General features: G+C 36.9%; 1 protein-coding gene across 12 annotated transcripts in view; it reads left to right on the forward strand.

Moving 5' to 3' along the window:
* ZNF711 (zinc finger protein 711) overlaps positions 1-19899 on the forward strand; it is a 37509-nt gene that overhangs the window by 14917 nt on the left and 2693 nt on the right. For 4 of the 12 annotated variants that reach the window (XM_032982713.2, XM_032982712.2, XM_042807199.1 and 1 more), the window contains 6 exons: positions 7203-7361; positions 9400-9546; positions 10149-10286; positions 11688-11735; positions 12311-12454; positions 12917-15758. In XM_032982713.2, coding sequence (XP_032838604.1) covers positions 7203-7361; positions 9400-9546; positions 10149-10286; positions 11688-11735; positions 12311-12454; positions 12917-14094 — 1814 coding nt within the window. In that variant the 3' untranslated portion in view covers positions 14095-15758. Of the gene's footprint in view, positions 1-3298; positions 3591-3691; positions 3780-7202; positions 7362-9399; positions 9547-10148; positions 10287-11687; positions 11736-12310; positions 12455-12916; positions 15759-16453; positions 16564-17679; positions 17777-19630; positions 19707-19899 lie in introns of those variants that run through there. The other 8 variants (XR_006166955.1, XR_006166956.1, XR_006166957.1 and 5 more) reach the window with 8 other exon arrangements.

Genomic DNA, 19899 nt, shown 5'->3' on the forward strand with positions numbered 1-19899 from the left:
AAGTTTTCTCTTACATGTCCACAAAATATTGTTTGGTTTAATAGACATTTTATTGTATGTTGTGCTGTTCTGGACTGAACTTAAGGGTTGTGTCCATTAATTGATTGGCTCTCTAGCACTGGAAAGTGGCTGCCCATTTCAGTTTCCACACAGCATTCAACTCTGAGGAAATTGTATGGTCCTATACTACTTGGTGAGTGAAAGCTACTGAAAGGACCTTAGGTGTATTATGTTTCTTCAGTGGTTAAATTATACTCAAGATACCAGTTTTTATTGTTACACAAATTTGATAAAATACATAATAGTTTGTTTTAGATTTTTGACTTCTCCAAATTAGTTATTGCAATGTGAGTAGGTCAAAACAGGTTTTATTTAGTCAGAAGCAATATGTTAAAAAAAATGGCAATGCCAAGTGTGTCAAAGTGTCATTCTGTTCACAGCAAGCTGCCTTCATTAAAAAATTTCAATATGGGGACATGACTGATTAGTGATTAACGTAACTTCAATATTGCATAGCATTTATGTCCCTTATGCAAAATGTATTTTTAGTATTTATTTTTTGTTCAGTGTAAGGTGGACAGCAATGATTTTTTTTAATCATTCTATCATTATTGTAATGCCATATGTCACTAATAGAAGTCAAAAATGGTTTTGTGGAAAAAGAACCAAAAAAAACTCAGTCTAAAAGCAAATTAGACCTAAACCAGAAAAATTCCTGTGTGTTTATAAATAAAGGAACACCATTTTTGCAGTCAGTTATTTCATTGGAAAAATTCCTCCTTTCTGACAGAGTACTTACGATGAGTTGTATTCTGTAACTGTGGTATTTCCAACTGCACCTTTGTAATTGTAAGTAAAGTCATCTTCGGAATTCCTTCTAAGACAGACAAGTGTGATTGGTAATGATGATCACTGCACTTAGACCAGAGCATCTTAACCTTTCAGTAACAGTTACCTCATGACCCCAGCTGTGTCTGATACATTTGTCATTTTTTCAGGTGTACTCAAGGATACCAATGGCTTTTACAATGTGTCAAAGACAGTTTGAGACCTAGTTTTCAGCAAGATTTTTATATATGTATAATTGTGATATGCCTGAATAAGCTACATTATTATCTAGAATTTTGTTTTAAGTAATCATTTTAGATAAATTAAAGCAGTCATTGATTCATAGACTGGTTTAGATTGGAAAAGACCTTTAAGACCACTGAGTCCAACCGTTACCTAGCACTGCCAAGTCCGCCACTAAACCATGTCCCTAAGCGCCATGTCTGCACATCTTTTAAATACTTAGGGGTGGTGACTCAACCCCTTCCCTGGGCAGCCTGTTCCAGTGCTTGACAACCCTTTAGGTGAAGAAATTTTTCCCAATATTCAATCTAAACCTCCTCTGGTACAACTTAAGGTGGTTTCCTCTTGTCCTGGCGCTTGTTGTTACCTGGGAGAAGAGACTGACCCCCACCTCGCTAGAACCTCCTTTCAGGCACTTCTAGAGGGCAATAAGGGCTCCCTTGAGCCTCCTTCTGTCCAGGCTCAACAACCCCGGTTCCCTCAGCCGCTCCTCACAGCACTTGTGCTCCGGACCCTTCACCAGCGTTGTTGCCCTTCTCTGGACACGCTCCAGCACCTCGGTGTCTTGTAGCAAGGGGCCCAAGACTTGCGGCCTCCCCAGGGCCGAGTACAGGGGGATGATCGCTCCCCTGGTCCTGCTGGCCACACTACTGCTGATACAAGCCAGGATGCCACCGGCCTCCTTGGCCCCCTGGGCACACCGCCGGCTCACATTCAGCCGGCTGCTGACCAGCACCCCCGGGTCCTTTCCCACCAGGCAGCTTTCCAGCCACTGCCCCAGGCCTGTAGCGCTGCGTGGGGTTGGTGTGACCCAAGTGCCGGACCCGGCCCTGAGCCCTGTTGAGCCTCACACAATTGGGCTCGGCCCCCGCTCCAGCCTGTCCAGATCCCTCTGTAGAACCTTCCTGCCCTCAGGCAGATCAACACTCCCGCCCAGCTGGGTGTCATCTGCAAAATGACTGAGGGTGCACTCGATCCCCTCGTCCAGATCGTTGATAAAGATGAGGTGTCTTGCCTCTGCTAAGTTTTCAGGCTGTATTATGCTGTGTATGCCAGCTTGACCCTACAAAGTATCTACTATTGATTTTTTTCTCAGCAAAAATCTTACACAGTTGTTCATTTTTGTTTTGTTTTTTTTTTTTTTCAATGTTTTTAAATTAGCCTTGAATTTGTTATGTTTATGAAGATAATCTGTTGTGTAGAATAATAGATAAATTCCTCAGTTTATTGAGCAGTTTAAAACTTTTTATTTACTTACATCTTTAAATTGTCAAATGTTCAGTAAATATTGTAGAAGGTTAATTTTAAGCTATTTCAGTGTGTATATATAGGACTGTTGAACTTTTCTTTAATGTAAATCACATCAAAATGGTAGTTTTAAAGAATCTGAAAATACTTAGCTGTCTTTTAATAAAATTTAGCATCTAAAAAGGGGAGACTTTACATAAAATGACAGATAATGCCCTTAGGGAATACCACCAACTGTTCTGTGGAACACGTTTTGGGAACTTGTAAAATACTACATTTTAGGGTGTGAAGCTGAGCTCAGCGTGGAATTTTAACTTATCCTACTCTTTTGTTGGAAGTTACAGATTAAATATACTGAAAGGTGATTTTTCACTATTATAAGATGATATCCATGTAGATATTTTATATGCTATTGGTAATTATATTTTTGTGTAAATACTGTTTGGAAAGTAATAAGTTTGTCTTGATAGTTCTGTAAACTAGCTGCATATGATTTTGTAATTGGAAATTTTCACTAGAGGATTATCACCGCTCTGCTATCTAGATGCAGATGAATTCAGCTTTTTAAAATCAGCCTTATAAGCATAAGATTTAAAAATCTTTTTTTGATACATTCATAACCTATGCGGTAGGATATGCATGATCCCTTGTTTTAAATCTCCAGAATACCTGTTTGGAGGGGACTTGATAAAAAGGAAATTAATACAAAATGAATGCATATGGTGTGATCATGAACCCAATCCATCTCATACTGAGATGGGAAAATGATGAGTAGTACATCCCGTTTTGCCAGGGAGGAGTTAGCACACATGTAGCTTAAAGCGTACCCTTTTTTGTTTTTCAGGTTTGCGATATTCAGACCCACAGCGGATTGCCAGCTCCCGATCCGTGTGTTGGCCCTGCATGCACTAAGCTGGTGACCTCATACCCACCAAAGAACAACACTGGAGCTGGCCTTTAGGGGTAAGGTACTGTTCCACCACCACCTCCTTTTTAGTATATTACAGTACAGTGTTACATAATTTGCTAGACATTTTAATATTAATACTCCTATATTGTAACCTATGGGATATAAAATAAGTATATCAGACATTAGAAAAATATGGAAAATTGTAAAACCACGGGACTTATCTTGCCCTCGTGTTATCCCTATGGGCTCCTATGGTGGGTGTGATATCACCAGCGTAGTGCATGCTGAGGCATCACATGAATTGGGAGCTGGCAATCCACGGTGAATCTGGACATCACACACCTGAAAACAGCGAAGTAAGGTAAGTTCAAAATTGCAAGTGTGCTGAGTTTTCCTTTAAACCTTGTTTATTCAGGAGGATTCAGCATATATTTATGAAGGTTCTCTGTTGTGTTTTTTCAGTTAATTTTAAGTGACAAGATAATAATATGTAGTGCTTCTGGTGGATGAGTCAGATCTGGAAGACACTTTGATATTCCATTGACATAAAGTAAGCATTCCTGTTTCTGAGAACTATCACTGGGAAAAGTCATCACATGATTTAGCGCTGATGGGTTAGCTGTGATTTAAGTCCTATTACTTAGACAATAGAGTATTTTTACAATCTTTTTTAAAAAAATCATAATTTTTTGGAACTTGACGAAGATTACATATCCTGCTGTGTTGATTGTTTTCCCCTTATCTAAATGTGTTTAAAGATAGATTGGAACTGTAAAATTTACTTCATATAAGACAGTAATTTAAGCAATAGCAACTGCCGATTCATTGTCTTTTGTTGTTGAGGTATTTGAAACAAAAGGCAACATCTTACAAACAACAGTCTATATCAGTATAATTTTCTCGGTTCGGTTTATATTTTTCAAATTTTGTTATATTACACTTTTGCTTTTTTTAGAACAGTGATTCCAGGGGCCCTGGATACAACAGGCTTCCTGATATGTTTCCATTAGTGCAGCTTAAATTGTAGAGTCTGAAGATCTTTGAAAATACATGGGATGGTTGATGATTTTTAAAAATCATGTTGTAAGTTTGCCCCCTTCAAAGATAGGGCTCCTTGTTTTTTAAAGGATGTTGAAGATTTGGGGGCTTTACTTGAAATAGTAAAACACGGCATATGGGCATACATGCTATAGTCATGTATTTTACTCTATATTTTTGGCTGAAAATATTTATTCTTATAAAAATTGTAAAATTCCTCATTTTTTTTTTCCCTTATGTAATCTTTGTGGTATTACAATTGATGTCCTGGTAAGCAACTATATAAAATTGTTTTTTTCTTATGCTATTTCACCAGATGCATAGTGGTGTATAGTTATTGTCACCCAATATTAGTTAATAGTTGGAAATTTTTGCCATAAAGAAAACTTCTTTTCACATATATGTGATTACTCCAATATTCGGTAGGAAATTGCTGTTATTAAATAACCTTCCTGTATGGAAATACTTATCTTCTATGTTAAACTGATAATGCATTATGTTTATAAAATTTATGAGTTCAGACAAAGTTGGTGTTGCTTGAGTTGCAGATTTGAAGATAACTTTACTACCACCTACCAATTCTAAAATTACGGTAACAGCTTACAATTAGTGATTTCTTCCACCCAATCTTTAAATAGTCTTTCTGCATTTTGGCAGCATGTCTAGTCATACAGCTATATATATAGTCACTCCTGCCTTGTGCTGTTAGTTAACTCCTGTCCTTCAGAGGCTCATGTGCAGTGGAAATGTTCATTGTACTAAAATTAAATGTATGTTTCTAATTTGGAATCATGTGAATAAGAAGCTTTTATAAATGTTAAAAGCCATGCAGAAAAGAAAATGGTCTTTAATAAATTAAAACATAGTGAATGCATGGAAATACTTCTTCCAAGATAAGTGTCTCGTCTCCTCTAGTAACTCCATTCTGGCATCATAAAAAATACTGCAGATGCAGTAACACTCCCATACTGGATATAAAGATGTGTTAGCAACCTGATTCTGGTCAACTTAAGTGTCAGAGGAATATGCCAGGTTCTCTGTTGTGGCTTTGTTGTCTGTGGTGTTCATACTCTTACTGTTCTTGTTGTTGTGCAAGGTAACACGAAGGCCATGCAGTACGTGTCAGGTTCTAGCAGATTAAGGCGTTGATGTTGCTGGCATTAATTTTAATAGAGATTTAGAATGGTTTTTATTAAAAAACAAAAACTTTTCCTGAGGAAATTTTTACTTTTTTCCTACTGATCCAAGTTTGATATTTTTTCAGCAATGAATCTTTATTTACAAAAAGAAACAGATGAAACATAGCGATTTTTTTAATGTTTTCTGTTTAGTTTTCATAAAAATGTATAATTTTCAGAGGTTATTAAGTCTAATACTTATACTTACCTGCATTATACCTAGTTCTGTCCTCAATAACTTCCCTACTCTTCAGATACAGTCCAGGATTTGTGAAATAGAATAAGGTTCCTCAATGTGGGGATGAAAAATGGTGGTAGTTGGATAGGTGTTCCCATGGAATCCTGTCTGAGTTGGAAGAGCTTAGTTTGGGATTGCTGTGGTGGATTCCCTCCCTGCTGCAGGAGAGGCATCTGCTCCTTTTTCTAGAAGGTTCTGAACCACCTTGCATGACTGCGTGGAGTATTAAGCTTAAACTGACTCCAGTTTACCTCAGTACAGCAGGCTGTAGCCTGAAGTAGTTTAAAGCAGCTCTTCAGGAGCTCTCACCACTGCACTGAGGGCAGGAATCTTAGAGGGGGACTGGGAACCACTGCAGCTGTCCCGAGGTGAGCCGTCCTTTCCTCAGTATTGGAACCAGTGTCCACATTGAGTGGGTTCTATTCTTAGTTGTGAAATACTACTGTCACTTTAATTTTAGTGATTTATTTATTTTTTAACCTAATATGCACATACTTTAATGTTATGTATGCAGTAAATTGCTATTTCCCTGGAATGTATTTAATTTGAATTTTGTTTACATTTTGTGGAATTCTTCTCTATTTAGAGGACTTCTAGTTGGTGCTAAGCATTGCATAGGTTTGTGCTGACTGTCTGCACAGGAGCTAATTTTCTCTGCTCAGAGAAGTGTGTTGGCAGTACATTTGTCAAGAAGATGCTTAGTTCAGTGGCATTCGTGTTGGCCATTTGGGGTATATATATGGATATCTATGTGAATACCCTTTTTACCAAAATAGTGTTACTTCTACACTTTAAATAGTTTGCATGTAATTTTTGTTGTATAAATAAAATGAGCATTTTGAATATATAGACCAAACAGAGTAACTAAGTTGCATATATAAAGAATGAGAAGTCCATTTCAGCTAGTAGTATTTTAATTTGTTGTCACTGCATCTTTCAGTCAGGTGTATATTATACAATGATCTTCATAATTTATATGTTTTCAAGTGATAAAGTGGATAAAATCATAATTTCTTTTAGGGTAAAGATGTAGTCAGATTTTTGATGCACACTTCTTTCACTGGGAATATACTCCAAGTCATTGCTATTCATAAGAGTTTCAGCTACTAAATTTTAGTCACCTGTATCTTAGAGTAGTGAAACTTTGGGGGACTCTCAGACTGTTGCAGGCAATTCTGGGTTATTTTTCAGCAATTTTGGATAGATGTTTGATTTTACTTATTGATACATTTTTGCTTTTGAAGCATAATAGTTTCAGACGTAACTTGCTTTTTGATGACAAGCTCCCTCTTGTGTTCTTCATTCTGTAATTCTTGCTGTGTTTCCTGAGTTGCAGTAAAATGAGTACTGAACTTCTGAAATCTCTTTTAAGTCTCTTGAGATGAACTGTTTTGTAAAGGCCATTTATGAATACAAACCTTTACTGTGCATGGGGATAATAGTGGAGAAAATCGTGTTACTGATTACTTTGACTTAACAGATGTGTTTGAACCTCATAATTATTCTCTTATCTTTACAGTGGATGATGTTGGAGAAAAATTGGACCATATAGGAAGCACTCCCTTGAAAATCAGTACCGACGTGACAAATGATGATGTTGCTAAAGATGACGGTTTTGGTTCAGAAGTTATCAAAGTGTACATATTTAAAGCTGAAGCTGAAGATGATGTCGAAATAGGTACCTTTTAGATTCTATGTATTCTTCCAATGGTATGAAGTATTTCGAGATCTTCTTGTTTGTTGTTCTTAATTTCATGTAATCCATTGACATTGACTGGAACATTTTGTAGAATATGACATTTGTGGAGGCTGCCCATAAACAGTAAATAATGAATGTGTATTAGTCTAAAGTTCTTTTTTGATTAACAGTATTTATTTTCAGGCAACCAAAGCCCAAATGTACAAGTGTTTGGGTGTCTGCAGCTGTTTTTCAGCTGCTGCTTTTCTCTGATGTTGCAAGACTGTGTGTCAGCACAGAAAAGCCTCTAGAGTAGAGTCCTCTCATTGAACAGTCTGGTGGCCTTGATGCAGAGAGAGGGGAAGAATGCTGGGGCTTTAGGCATACACTAATTTCCAGCCCTAACCAAGAAACTCAGAATGGCTCTGCAGTTGTCTTTTGCAAAAGATAGATCCAGCACTTCCAGCTGCTTTGCAAGTGGACATACAGCTAAGCCATGTTCTGTTCTTTGTAACTCGTAAAAGCAGAGTCCCCATTAGAGTTGTTCTCAGAGCTGAAACCTCTGGCTCATTCCACTTTGCCCTTTGTTATAACCCATACACACATTTAGGTACTGAAACTCTGCCTCCCTGGAACGTATCTGGTCTGAAGCCCCAGAGCCATTCATAGCACAAATCAGCCCAGTCTGTTCTTCCTGGAGTGGAGAAGGGAGTTCATCTCCCATAGATCAGTAGCATTGGCCTGGCTATGCTGTGAAAAATCTCGAACTTTAGACAGAACTTTGCTGGATTAGATCAGCAAAGTCCTCCAATTAGTAACAATCCTGATGCTGTTTTTCTGGTAACTTGAACTACTTCAGGAGATTTTTAGCTGTATGATGCTTTTTTCTTTTCTCTGAGAAACAGGTCATCTTTTCAGCTCAAGTTAATGGCAGAAAAGGATTGCTCCAGCGATGATCAGACTGCTAGCTAATAGGGCAGTTGTCTTTGCTTTTCTCTTTCTCAGAGTAGACTAAGAATTAGTTAAGAGTGTCTTACGAGTTGCTTGGTGTCTTTTACAGGATGATACAGTGTAGAATTTGGAGCCTTTTAATCAAGTCCTTCACATGATTGCCAAAGTAACTTTTACGTATTTTGCTATCCTGTTTGGAATGGACAGTATCTGATTTGGCTGAGGGTTAGTGAGTATTTCTGTAAGGCCCTGGGATTTTCAGTATTTGACCCTTAATTCCTTTCAAGTATGAAAAAGAGCTTGTGAAGACCATGTGCCATTTTGTCCAGAGAGACATCACCCATCCCAGTGATTTTTATATTATATCAGTTTTCATCTAGCTTGAGAATACTGAAACTCCACATTTTGATTGCAGAGGGAGAGCTGCTTCGTTTTGGTTAGAAGGAGAATGTTTGGCAAAGTCTTCAGTTTACAGAACACTTACAGGGAGTAATGAGTCACTGCATTTGATTTGGACTTGGCCACCTAGCTGAGTGTGTTCCATCAGGACCATTTGTAGGTAGCAAGCGAGGACGCTTGGCATACCAGGTGTTAGCTTGTTCTGCTGTAGCCTGCAGCTTCTGTACTCACTGTTCAGTCCCTGAGATGCATGGAAGACCGAGCATCAATATTTATCTGCTACCTCTTTCTGACTCAAGCATCAGTATCAAGTTCCAGGTTGGATCTTCTGCCTCTGTTCAAGTCAGTCAGTGGGCCAAAGCTTGTTAGTCACCCTGAGCTGGCCGTGTAGGCAGTTGTTCTCATTTCCTTCTTTGCGACTGTTACTCTTAAGATTGTGTTGTCTCCAGGGATTTGGTGGTTGTTCAGTCTTGAATTTAACAGAACAAAATGAGAGACCTCTTTCCCTGTCTGCTCCAAAGTATCAGACTTGTATGATGTTATGACAGACGTGGATGTAAAAACATTTAGTTGGAGTTTTATTAAATAGCTTTCTTGTAAATAAGAAAAAAATACTTAGATCTAAAGTTTATCTTAACAGTGGCTTTGTTTGCACTTACTTAATTTGTTCATCTTCTTTCTGTTAAAGGTGGGACAGAAATTGTCACAGAGAGTGACTTTCACAATGGACATTCTGTAGCTGGAGTAATTGAACAAGGAGGTGTTGGTAGAATGCAGCGAGAAAAAATGGTTTACATGGCTGTTAAGGACTCTTCTCAGGAAGATGAAGATATTAGTAAGCATAATAAGAAACATTTTTGTTTCTCATGCTGTATTGTACAACAATATAAACATCATTCTCAAGGACTTTTTTAATTTTTCTGAAGGATTCTTCAGCCTGAAGTAGTAGAAAACTAAGCTCATCTTCCCTAAAAATAAAAAGCCAGGCTATAATTATTTTAAAGTGATGTGGATAAATGCACTTTGTGCATATTGTTTGCAATCATTTCATTATTTATATTAAATTTAACATGTCCATGGATGAAGTTCACGAGGTTAGTCAAATTTCTCATTTTTCTGTTTTCCTACTGTGAATTGCCTTGTTTAATCAGCTTTCTGGCAGACTGGCAAATAAATGTCATCAGTTACAATTTTATAAGTTTGTATACTTGAATTTATGTTGGTATTTGTTTTGGATTTACATTTATTGATACATGTTTTCTGTCTTTAAGGAATGTCTGAATAAACAGTGATCCCCTAAGGGAAGGGGTTGTTCTAAATGCCAAAGGAAGAAAAGTAATTTATAACGGGTATCAATCAGAGTGAGAGCAGATTAAATGAAGGAAAAATTAGGATGAGCAGAATAAAATTAAAGATTTTTCTTCTCCTTTAATCCAGGCTGTGCTGAAATAGCAGATGAAGTTTATATGGAAGTTATTGTAGGTGAAGAAGAAGCTACATCACTTCCTGACACACAGCTTGAAGACTCTGGCGTGAATAAAACTTTTGTCCCTGTTGCTTGGGCTGCTGCTTACGGTAGGAATCTGTATGCTTATTTGCTGAAAATCCCTTCCATTATTTTCTCCTTCATCTAGCTTCCAGAATCTCTGTGCAAATATGATAATCTCACCTTTCTCTAGAGGTTTGGAAACAGCTTCTTCTGATCTTTTATCAGTGTCAGTTAGTGGAGTTGATTAAGTGTGTGAAAAATTATTTTTACATTATTCATGACCTTTTACACATAAGGTCCTTAGGTTTTTTGCAGTTCAGTATGAAGAAGACAATTTCATTTTTACATTGGTGGTTTTATTTCCAATACTGGCCTGACAAACATTTACTGATTACTTCAGTAGTTGATTGTCTTGCATACAATGAATGGAATGCTATATTTTGAGTTTTAAGAGGTAGAAAGGAAAGCTGTTAGGAGAATTTTTATACTGTTCTTGATTCCAGCTCAGATGTACAGAACGCATGGTTTTTAATGGTTGCATAAGTTGACTTGAAGATCTTACAAAAATAAGAATAGCCTTTAGTATTTTACATTAGCTAGGAGGAAGGGGAAAATATTTTAAAAAGGGAATAGTAGGAATAAACGTGTAAACATGTTCCTAATAATTTCAGTTTACATGCCTGTTTTAAGCCTATTAGTCCTTCAGGTTAGAAACAGAAAGAGAAAAGGTAATTTGCTCTCTTCCACAATGCTTCAAATAATAGAAGTATCTTATCAGGATATATTGCAAATTCTGAATATTCTTTTATTTCCTATTCTTTTCATAGATTTTGGCATGTTAAATGTATATTGAAAGGGTATCAGGTCATCCATGGTATATGTTGTAATTAAGTAAGCAAGTTAGTTAAAATTCATTGGTGTCATAGTTCTGAGCACAGTAATTGGGCTGATAAAGTATTTTAGAACCACAGAGCCTTGGCATATAGCAGTAAACACTTGCAATCCAAAATGAGGAATATACTCATAAGGTATTGCTTCTGTGTCTCGCAGAACTTTGTAGTGCCTCATATAGATGAGTGCTGAGTGGGTGATAAGTTGAAGGTCTTTTGTCTAGTTCAACCCCAGAGAGATAAAGTACTTCGATCTCAAGAACAATTTGTGGGTTTCAGATAACCTCATTTCTGGATAGGTATATGAAGTTAAAAGTTTGCAGAAAGAAGCATTTTAATTATGAAAAACAGGAAAGACAGTCAGCATGGTAAGCATGCAAACACAGCTTTAGTGGATATTAACTATTCACAAAGATGTGATTTTATTTCCTGGGGTTCATCATTCCAAATTACTGATCTGACTGTGAACTGCACATCTTGGTTTGGATAGAGTTAAGCTGTTACTAGCTAGGTTAGTTTTCTCTCATTATCAGACTTAAAGCCATTGTCTTTAAAAATAATTTTAATTTATAATGACTAAAATACTGTTTTCTGCAGGAGATGAAAGGAGGCTACCCAGAAGATACGAAGATGGTCAAGCGGCAGGTAAGAACATGTAACTGTGCTTGGCACAGCATTAAAATTAACTTGCTGTCTTTGGAAATACGTATATTTTTGTGTCAGTTCTCCTAATCAGTGAATGCAAAAAAATATCCATAATGTGTATATTGAAGGACTTTAGAGTCTTTCTCTACTATTTTGAAATTAAAACAATTCTAGATGTATTGTAGGCCTTCAGAGTGGGTGGGGAGGTTGGATCTGCCAGATTTTTTAAATGCAGTTTTGTAGTCAGGAAAGAGATAATGCAGTTGTTAAGTAAAACCAAGTTAAATAAAAGGAAACAACCAACATAACTCATAAGAAATTTATGTCTTGAGAAGCATGAGAAATCAAGGAATGTATTTTAAGATTAATGTTTACACAATTATATTCTTGATTTTTGTTGGCAAGGACAGATAGTGCTTTATATTGGCACTCTTTTTTATATGTGATCATTGTAGAGGAATGGGTAATTTTTTTTTTTTTTTTTAATGTAAATGTGCTGCTGTGCAATTCCAGTCATCAGTCCCAAAGAAAAAAGTTGTTTAAGGTTTTTTATGGTGTCTAATTTTTGTTTCTAGGAAATAACTTGGATACACGATTAGAAAACAAAAACGGTAATGCAACACAATACCTGCAGATTTGTGATAGCATTAGCACTAATAGAGTGCTAAAACAAAAAACCAAGAAAAGGAGGAGAGGAGAGGCCAGGCAATGGCAAACAGGTAAACACTGTATGGTTATGCGTATTGTCATGGAGTGGCACTTACTCCTGTACTATTTTTTTTTTTTTTTTAAGCTGGTGCAGAAGTAAAAAATAGAAATGATGATTTGCGTATTTCCTGTGTCCTTCCCCCCTCCAATTCTGTGCATAGAAAATGTAATAGTTTTTTCTATTCAGAGTCAGTACACTTAGGGCTGATGCAGTTCATGTGAATTTTTTAAGCTATTAAAAAGTAATCATGGATATATTCACTGCACATAACGATATTACTGATCTGTTTGAGCAGTTTCTAAAACAAAACTGTATAAACTATAGGTGCTGTGGATTGGTTGTTTTTAAACTACTGAACCATTCTCTGCTGCAAGTGTAAGTGCATGAATCTGAACAGCAGTTGGCTGATTTAAAACTTTTTAATCAGTAAATGTGTTTCCTTCATAACTTGTTTTTGTTTGTTTAAAAACAGCTGTTATAATAGGTCCTGATGGACAGCCCTTAACAGTTTACCCTTGTCATATTTGTGGGAAAAAATTTAAATCCAGAGGATTCTTGAAAAGGCATATGAAGAATCATCCAGATCATATGATTAAGAAGAAATACCAATGTACAGACTGTGACTTTACAACTAACAAAAAAGTAAGTTTCCACAATCATCTGGAAAGCCATAAACTTATAAATAAAGTTGATAAAACCCATGAGTTTACAGAATATACAAGAAGATACAGAGAAGCAAGCCCGTTGAGTTCTAATAAACTAATACTGAGGGACAAGGAGCCTAAGCTACACAAGTGCAAATATTGTGACTATGAAACTGCAGAGCAGGGACTACTCAATAGACATCTGCTCGCAGTTCATAGTAAGAACTTCCCTCACGTATGTGTGGAGTGTGGGAAAGGATTCCGCCACCCATCAGAGCTGAAAAAGCATATGAGGACCCACACTGGGGAAAAGCCATACCAGTGTCAGCACTGTGTCTTCAGGTGTGCTGATCAGTCTAATCTGAAAACTCACATCAAAACCAAACATGGGACTGATTTGCCATTTAAATGTGAGCACTGTCCCCAGGCATTTACAGATGAAAAAGAACTGCAGCAGCACACAGAATTATTTCAAGGGCATAAGACTCATCAGTGTCCACATTGTGACCATAAGAGCACCAATTCAAGTGACCTGAAGCGACACATTATTTCAGTTCACACAAAGGATTTTCCCCACAAATGCGAGGTATGTGAAAAAGGTTTCCATCGTCCATCTGAGCTCAAAAAGCATAGTGAAACCCATAAAGGTAAAAAGATACATCAGTGTAGGCACTGTGACTTTAAAACATCAGATCCTTTTGTACTTAGTGGGCATATCCTCTCAGTTCACACCAAGGACCTGCCTTTTAAATGCAAAAGATGTAAAAGAGGATTTAGGCAGCAAAATGAACTTAAGAAGCACATGAAGACCCACAGTGGAAGAAAAGTGTATCAATGCCAGTATTGTGAATATAGCACTACGGATGCATCGGGCTTTAAACGGCACGTAATATCAATACACACAAAAGACTATCCACATAGGTGTGAGTATTGCAAAAAGGGATTCCGTAGACCATCTGAAAAAAATCAGCATATAATGAGGCACCACAAAGAGGCCATAATGTAATATATGATCTCAAGAAGGAAGCAATTTAGAAACTGTGATATGCTAATTGGGGAAAAAAAAAATCTCATGAACTGTTTCTCCTGGTTTCAAAGCTTGATATTAAATCATAACTTTACATTCTTTGTATTAAAAGTCTTAAAAGTATTAGGGTTGACAGGGGATATCATAGCCCTATGATTGTTGCTTATCAGAACCTAAAGAGCACTATAGAATGAAGAAGGATGGATGAATGTCTTAAATTTGCAGAAAGATGGATGAATGTCTTCAAATTAATAGTATTACACATTGTTAAGCTATAGAAGACAAAACCAAGATGATTGTGTTATCCATTTTGTCAGGAACAGCACTTGTCTCCAATATGAAAACAGTTCAGATATATGGTGGGGTTATCTACAAATTGTTTGCAAAGGCAACTGAGTCTTAACTTCTTGTGCAGTTTTGAAAGGAGAGTATTAGTCAGTCACTTGATCATAATGCTTTTAAATCGTGCCTGGAAAGTAAATTCCAGAACTGGTCAAATCAGGGGTGGGGGGGTGTGTCCTTTTTTTTTTTCCAACATTTCATTGGGAAACTTTTCTGTTTCCTTTATTAGTTTAGGTCCAACAAGTAATTTTTTAATTGTTTTCAAAGCTGCTAACCTATTTTATTGCAGGATATGACGTTGAAAATATAGCATTATGTTATGATCTCAAAGGTGGTGTTCTGGTGCTAGGGTTAAAGATGTGTATGTATATAATTTCCCTTTTTTATCTGAAACTACAGTTGAATGTTGTTCAGTATGGCACATATAACAAAATTAACTTTGAATTTGACTTTTTTTTAAGGATAAAATGGATGCAGCTCATAGTGTTGTGACTCAACACTGATTTCTTTTCTTGCTACTTTAAAATCTTCTCTAAAAAGATTAAAAACAAAGTTGAAAAATGTAGGGGTTTTTTAATTAAAATTCAAAGTACTTAGAAGTTCTGTAGGGCAGTGTTCTTAACAGGTATGACTATTATTGTCCTACCTCCTCATAGGAGATTTTCAACACAGACATAAAATTGCACCTTTTGATCAAATCTTTAAAAAAAATCTATACCATACTATAAACATGCATTTTCAATCTGTAAGAAAAGTATATATGCAGTATTTAACCAGAAAAATACGCTGCCACTAGAGTTTGGAGGTGGATCTTCAGTTTACAGTGTATACATTTAAAATATGCATCCCTTTAAACAATGCTTTGTGTTAGCATGCTGCAAATCAAATGGCGCTTAATATAACAAGCTGGTCTAGGGCTATTTAATGAAAAACCTGTTCATAAATGTTATGCATATAATGTGTATTTTTTACTTTTTTAGTTGCTTCATGTTTGCACACAGCTGTTCACATGATAAATTGTAACTTCATGCTATATTGTGGCTTTGTGTTTCAGATAATGTTCATATTTTGTTTTTGCACCAGATGAGAATCAGTTCCTTGAGAATAAATTTTTTTTATATTTCTAAACTTCAGAAAGTTAAATTTGGGAAATCTCTTAGAAAAATACGTGTTTTATGTGGCTGTAAAAAATTATGTACACGCTGTAAAATAAGATTGTCACTGTTATGTGGGATTATTATTTCTAAATGTGTTACTCATCGTAACGGGCATACAATAAAACGCATCTCTTGCACTCCAAATTTTTTGGAGTTTGCTTTTCATTTATGCTGTTTAGGAAAGTCTAATGCTGTGTAAATTTGCATTATATTTTTGATTATATTATTCACTAATTAATATGTAATAACATTTCAAGTAAACAGGTTACTTGAGGTATATTTATCAGACTATTGAGGGGAAAGTATTGGGGTTTTATTTGACTAACTCTTTAAAGTTACAGGTAATGTGTTTGTGCTTATTTCTGAGATAATTGTCAAATGTGATGCATTCCTTTGACATTTTTTCCTTTAAGTAAAGAGAACATAAAACTTCTCACATATGTGGGGAAAAGCCAGGTAGGTTTTGTCTTTTTATCTGTGTAATAAGAACAGCTTGCAAAATACAATACTAAAAATACCACTATCATAATTTCCTTCTCTTTTTAGAATACTTGAATTATGACATCAGTAGTAGATTAAAAGCTTAAAGAAAAGAGTATGATATTAAATTAATTCTTCATCAAGGATTTCCGGTGGCCTTTTAGTCAGTAAATTCATAGGTTTTGTACTAAAACCCAGAAATGATGCAGACATGAACCTGTTGATCTGTTTTTTGTTTATACTTTTTTTTTATGCCCAGCAATCAAAGGAGGAGGCCATAGCATTCAAAAAAATCTTAAAAGTTTTGATTTTTTGACAATTTTAATGCTTTATTCCTGAACGTTGTATTGAATACATAGACTGAAGGAGTTTCTTCATAGCAGACAGAAGATGATCACTCTGACTCTGTGACAAAGCACACATCCATGCTGGCTCATTTTTCCACCTTACAGATGGACGGAATAATCAGGTACTTGAGTATTGTAAACATTTTCTGTAGCCAGCTTTGTATAAAGACTTAATCCCACATTGGCTAAGAGTCCATCACAGTTCATGGGGTACAGAACAGGATGTGGGGGCTAGAACTGACAGAAAGCAAGCTGCTGGAGAGCCAGCATTTTAGACAGCGGTGTGAAATCTGGGCATAATGCTTTTAAGCATTGCATTCAGATCATGTTTTGATACCTTTTACTAGTCATTCTTAGTATTTACTGGTGAACTATATTAACGTTTACACTTTACAATGTATGTTTGAGAATAACATTAGTGTTTCTTCCAAGGAGTGCAGTGAAAGGCTTTGACCTTTACATACCTGATAATTTAAAATTACATATGTGGGCTAATTCTTTTCTGTGATGGACAGTTGCTTAGTGTGAGATTGTTGTTTGGTTACTTAGTTCAGAGTCAGTGAGTGGTATCTGCTGTTCTTAAGAGCATGGTACACTGCGAGGCATCAGTTTCATTGCCTAGATTTTCTGTTGGATCTAGTTTTTTCTTGCCCTAAAACTATATACCATACAGGGCACAAAAGTTCAGTGTATTTAATGACAGCAGAAGGCATGTGGTGGATGCTGGATAAAAGTTTCATTCATTTACAGCTTCATCATTATATTACAGAGTGATTAAATTCTGTAACTTTGTATTACAGAAGTTGAAATTGGTGTTGAAGTTTAACAGTCTGTAAGTCCACCTAATGGCATTTCTTTTTAATTAGGAAAAAAAAAAAAGTCATACCTTTTGGAACTTTAAAATCTGAGAGGAGCATGTTTTTCAAGATGTGAGGGAGGGAATAGTGGTTGGAAAAAATGCAACTGTAGCTGGTTATTGTCAACTAAGGTGAAAATATGGGAAAGTGTGTAGGACTTGAAGCAGGTGCAGACTAGTACAACCTTCTGTGTGTGAGCTCTCCTGGTGGTGATGGCTGGGTGGAGTAACTGAGTTGTTAAGCTTAGCAGGATGGTTACAGGCAGCCTTGTCCAATGGGAGGTCTCAGGAGGAGTTGCTGCTTTTCTTTGGTTGGCCTGTTGCATTAGCATTTTGAATATTTCTTTCCTTATACTAATTGTTTGTCTCCTTCTCTTGTCAGCATATGGACAATGAAACCGAGCTAAGAAGAAAGACTGTGAAAACAAGGTCTGTCAAAGAGAAGAAAAGCCTTGAGACTTAACCCACACAGTGTTAAGGTTAATGGTTTACTACTCATATGTTGTTAAATTTCAAACAGTTTGAAAAAATCAGTTTGTCAGACTTTTTGCTTGAGCAGTGGGTTTAACATTCAGTACTTTACGATACTGCTGGAAGAGTGTGTGCTTCTAGTCAGCCCTTTGCTGGTTCTGTCCAGTGCTGCTTAGATGTTGATGACTTGAGGCTGGACTTACGTGTGTTCTGTAGTTTGAAGTTCCCACCAATGTTTCTGCTCCTTCTTCCAGAACCGGTGTCTTTCTGTATAGCTGCGGATGTCAAAGCTTCTTGTAACTGTCTGTGCAACTGGATGGTGAATAGGCAAAGGAGGGGGTTGAAGATGTTAGGAGGGCTCTGGTGGTTTGAAAAAGAAAAAAGTAATGTTGTGAAGGATGGAAGGAGGAGGGAATCAACAAGAAGAGGTCCGTGCAGTGTGTTGCAGGAGTGACAGTGGGGCTATGGAGGAAAAGACGTAGAAGTTGGGGTTAGGGAAGGAAAAATAAAGGAATGTGCCTGCTAGGCGAAGAGAAGCCTGAGGGAAGGTGGTACTATGTGCAACTATATGCAATGCTCTTACTTTGTGTATGCTGTCTGAGTAATTTAGGATCTTCTTATGTATATCCTGTGTATGTATTCCTCCGACAGAAGACTCCGGTAGAACTTTTTTTCGTTTTTTTTTTTTTTTTTTCCCCTACAACTGTGTTTCTTCAGTAACTGAAATTCTGTATTAAAGCAAGCAGTTGGTTGGTATTCTTGACATAAGGTTTTACTGGAAAGTAGCATTTGAAATCTTCTGAACTGTAAGAATAAAATTTCACCTGAATCCTTAATAGTTTGAGGCACAGTTCCCAGATTCTTTTCAGTGCACATTCCCAGTACGTATTTAAGAGAATTTGTGATGGCTGTTGTATTGTTACCATGGAGGTCTCATGATTTTAAAAACGCTTCATGTCAAGTCACAGTAAAGTTTGTATCTCAGTACTTCCACAGATCCCTGCTCTGTGTAGTCTGTACTTCTGCCCTGCCTGGCTCCCTCCCTTGAGCTGGCAGCAAACCGCCTTCAGTTGCCCAAACTGATGAAGCCTTTAGGATGGGATGAAGTGCTCCACAGGCAGGACCTGCTTACTCATTTTCAAAGCAGATGAGCTCCTAAGTGGTGGTAGGAAGCAAGCGAAGGAGGGACACTACCACCTGTAAGCCTTGCAAGAGTTTTGACTTAAATGTTGAATTGAATGATAAAAACTGGTGGTATCGTGTTTTATTACTTGTCCTGAACACTCAGCATGATGTCTCTCGTTGTTGTGGTGAAGTTGCATGATCTCTGTTCTTTTAAAGGTACTCTTCAGTAGACATGATCATCTTTCATGCGTACACGCTTTCCTTGGTGAAATCCATGTATGTCTTCCATTTGCCACATTTTCAGTAAGGGCTTTGAGCTGTTTTGTTGAAAACAAAAGCTGTTTGTTGAATTATTACAAATCTGTCCCTGCAGAAACACAAACTGCCAGGTGAATTATCTTTCTCAGCATTTGTGATGGGATGCTACCCCACAGGAGCAGGAAAGGTGATGTGCTGTAAAGCTGGTCACTGCCTGGGAGCACAACATTGAGGAAGTTCTGCTATTCTTGACTGTGCTTGGATTTCTCCTCTGCCTGCTCCTGTGGTGCTGTATGTGATGCACAAACACATCATGGTTGCCTGAGCAAGCAGCAAGTTTCACAAATGTGGAAGGGTTGCTCTGAAATGTCAGATTTGTTTACTGTGTTTTTTCATTTGAGTGATGGTCTATGAACTCCTAAAATCCAGGAGTGCTTAAGTGATTCATGTCTTGATCATCTGTGTTTTTCTTTCTTCAGGTTTCAAATGCCCACAATTAAAGGTAATGAAATTGAGAGAGAAAACACAACAGCAGCAGAGTATTCTCAAGGTAAGGTAAGTTACCTTGATGTAGTCAAAGTCTGTGTTGACTCTTCAGACAAAATGCTAGAGATGTCAGTAACCTCTGAACCAGGACTCTGTTTGGCTTTAATTCTACAGTTGAGGCAGAGAAACTGTTCCCATACTGCGTACTGAGTTGTGAGGAAAAGTCAGTAATAGAAACCAGAAAACCATTTTCTCCTGCTCT

The sequence above is a fragment of the Tyto alba genome, unplaced genomic scaffold (assembly GCF_018691265.1).
Source record: "Tyto alba isolate M040663 unplaced genomic scaffold, T.alba_DEE_v4.0 Super-Scaffold_5, whole genome shotgun sequence".
NCBI classification, from domain to species: Eukaryota; Metazoa; Chordata; class Aves; order Strigiformes; family Tytonidae; genus Tyto; species Tyto alba.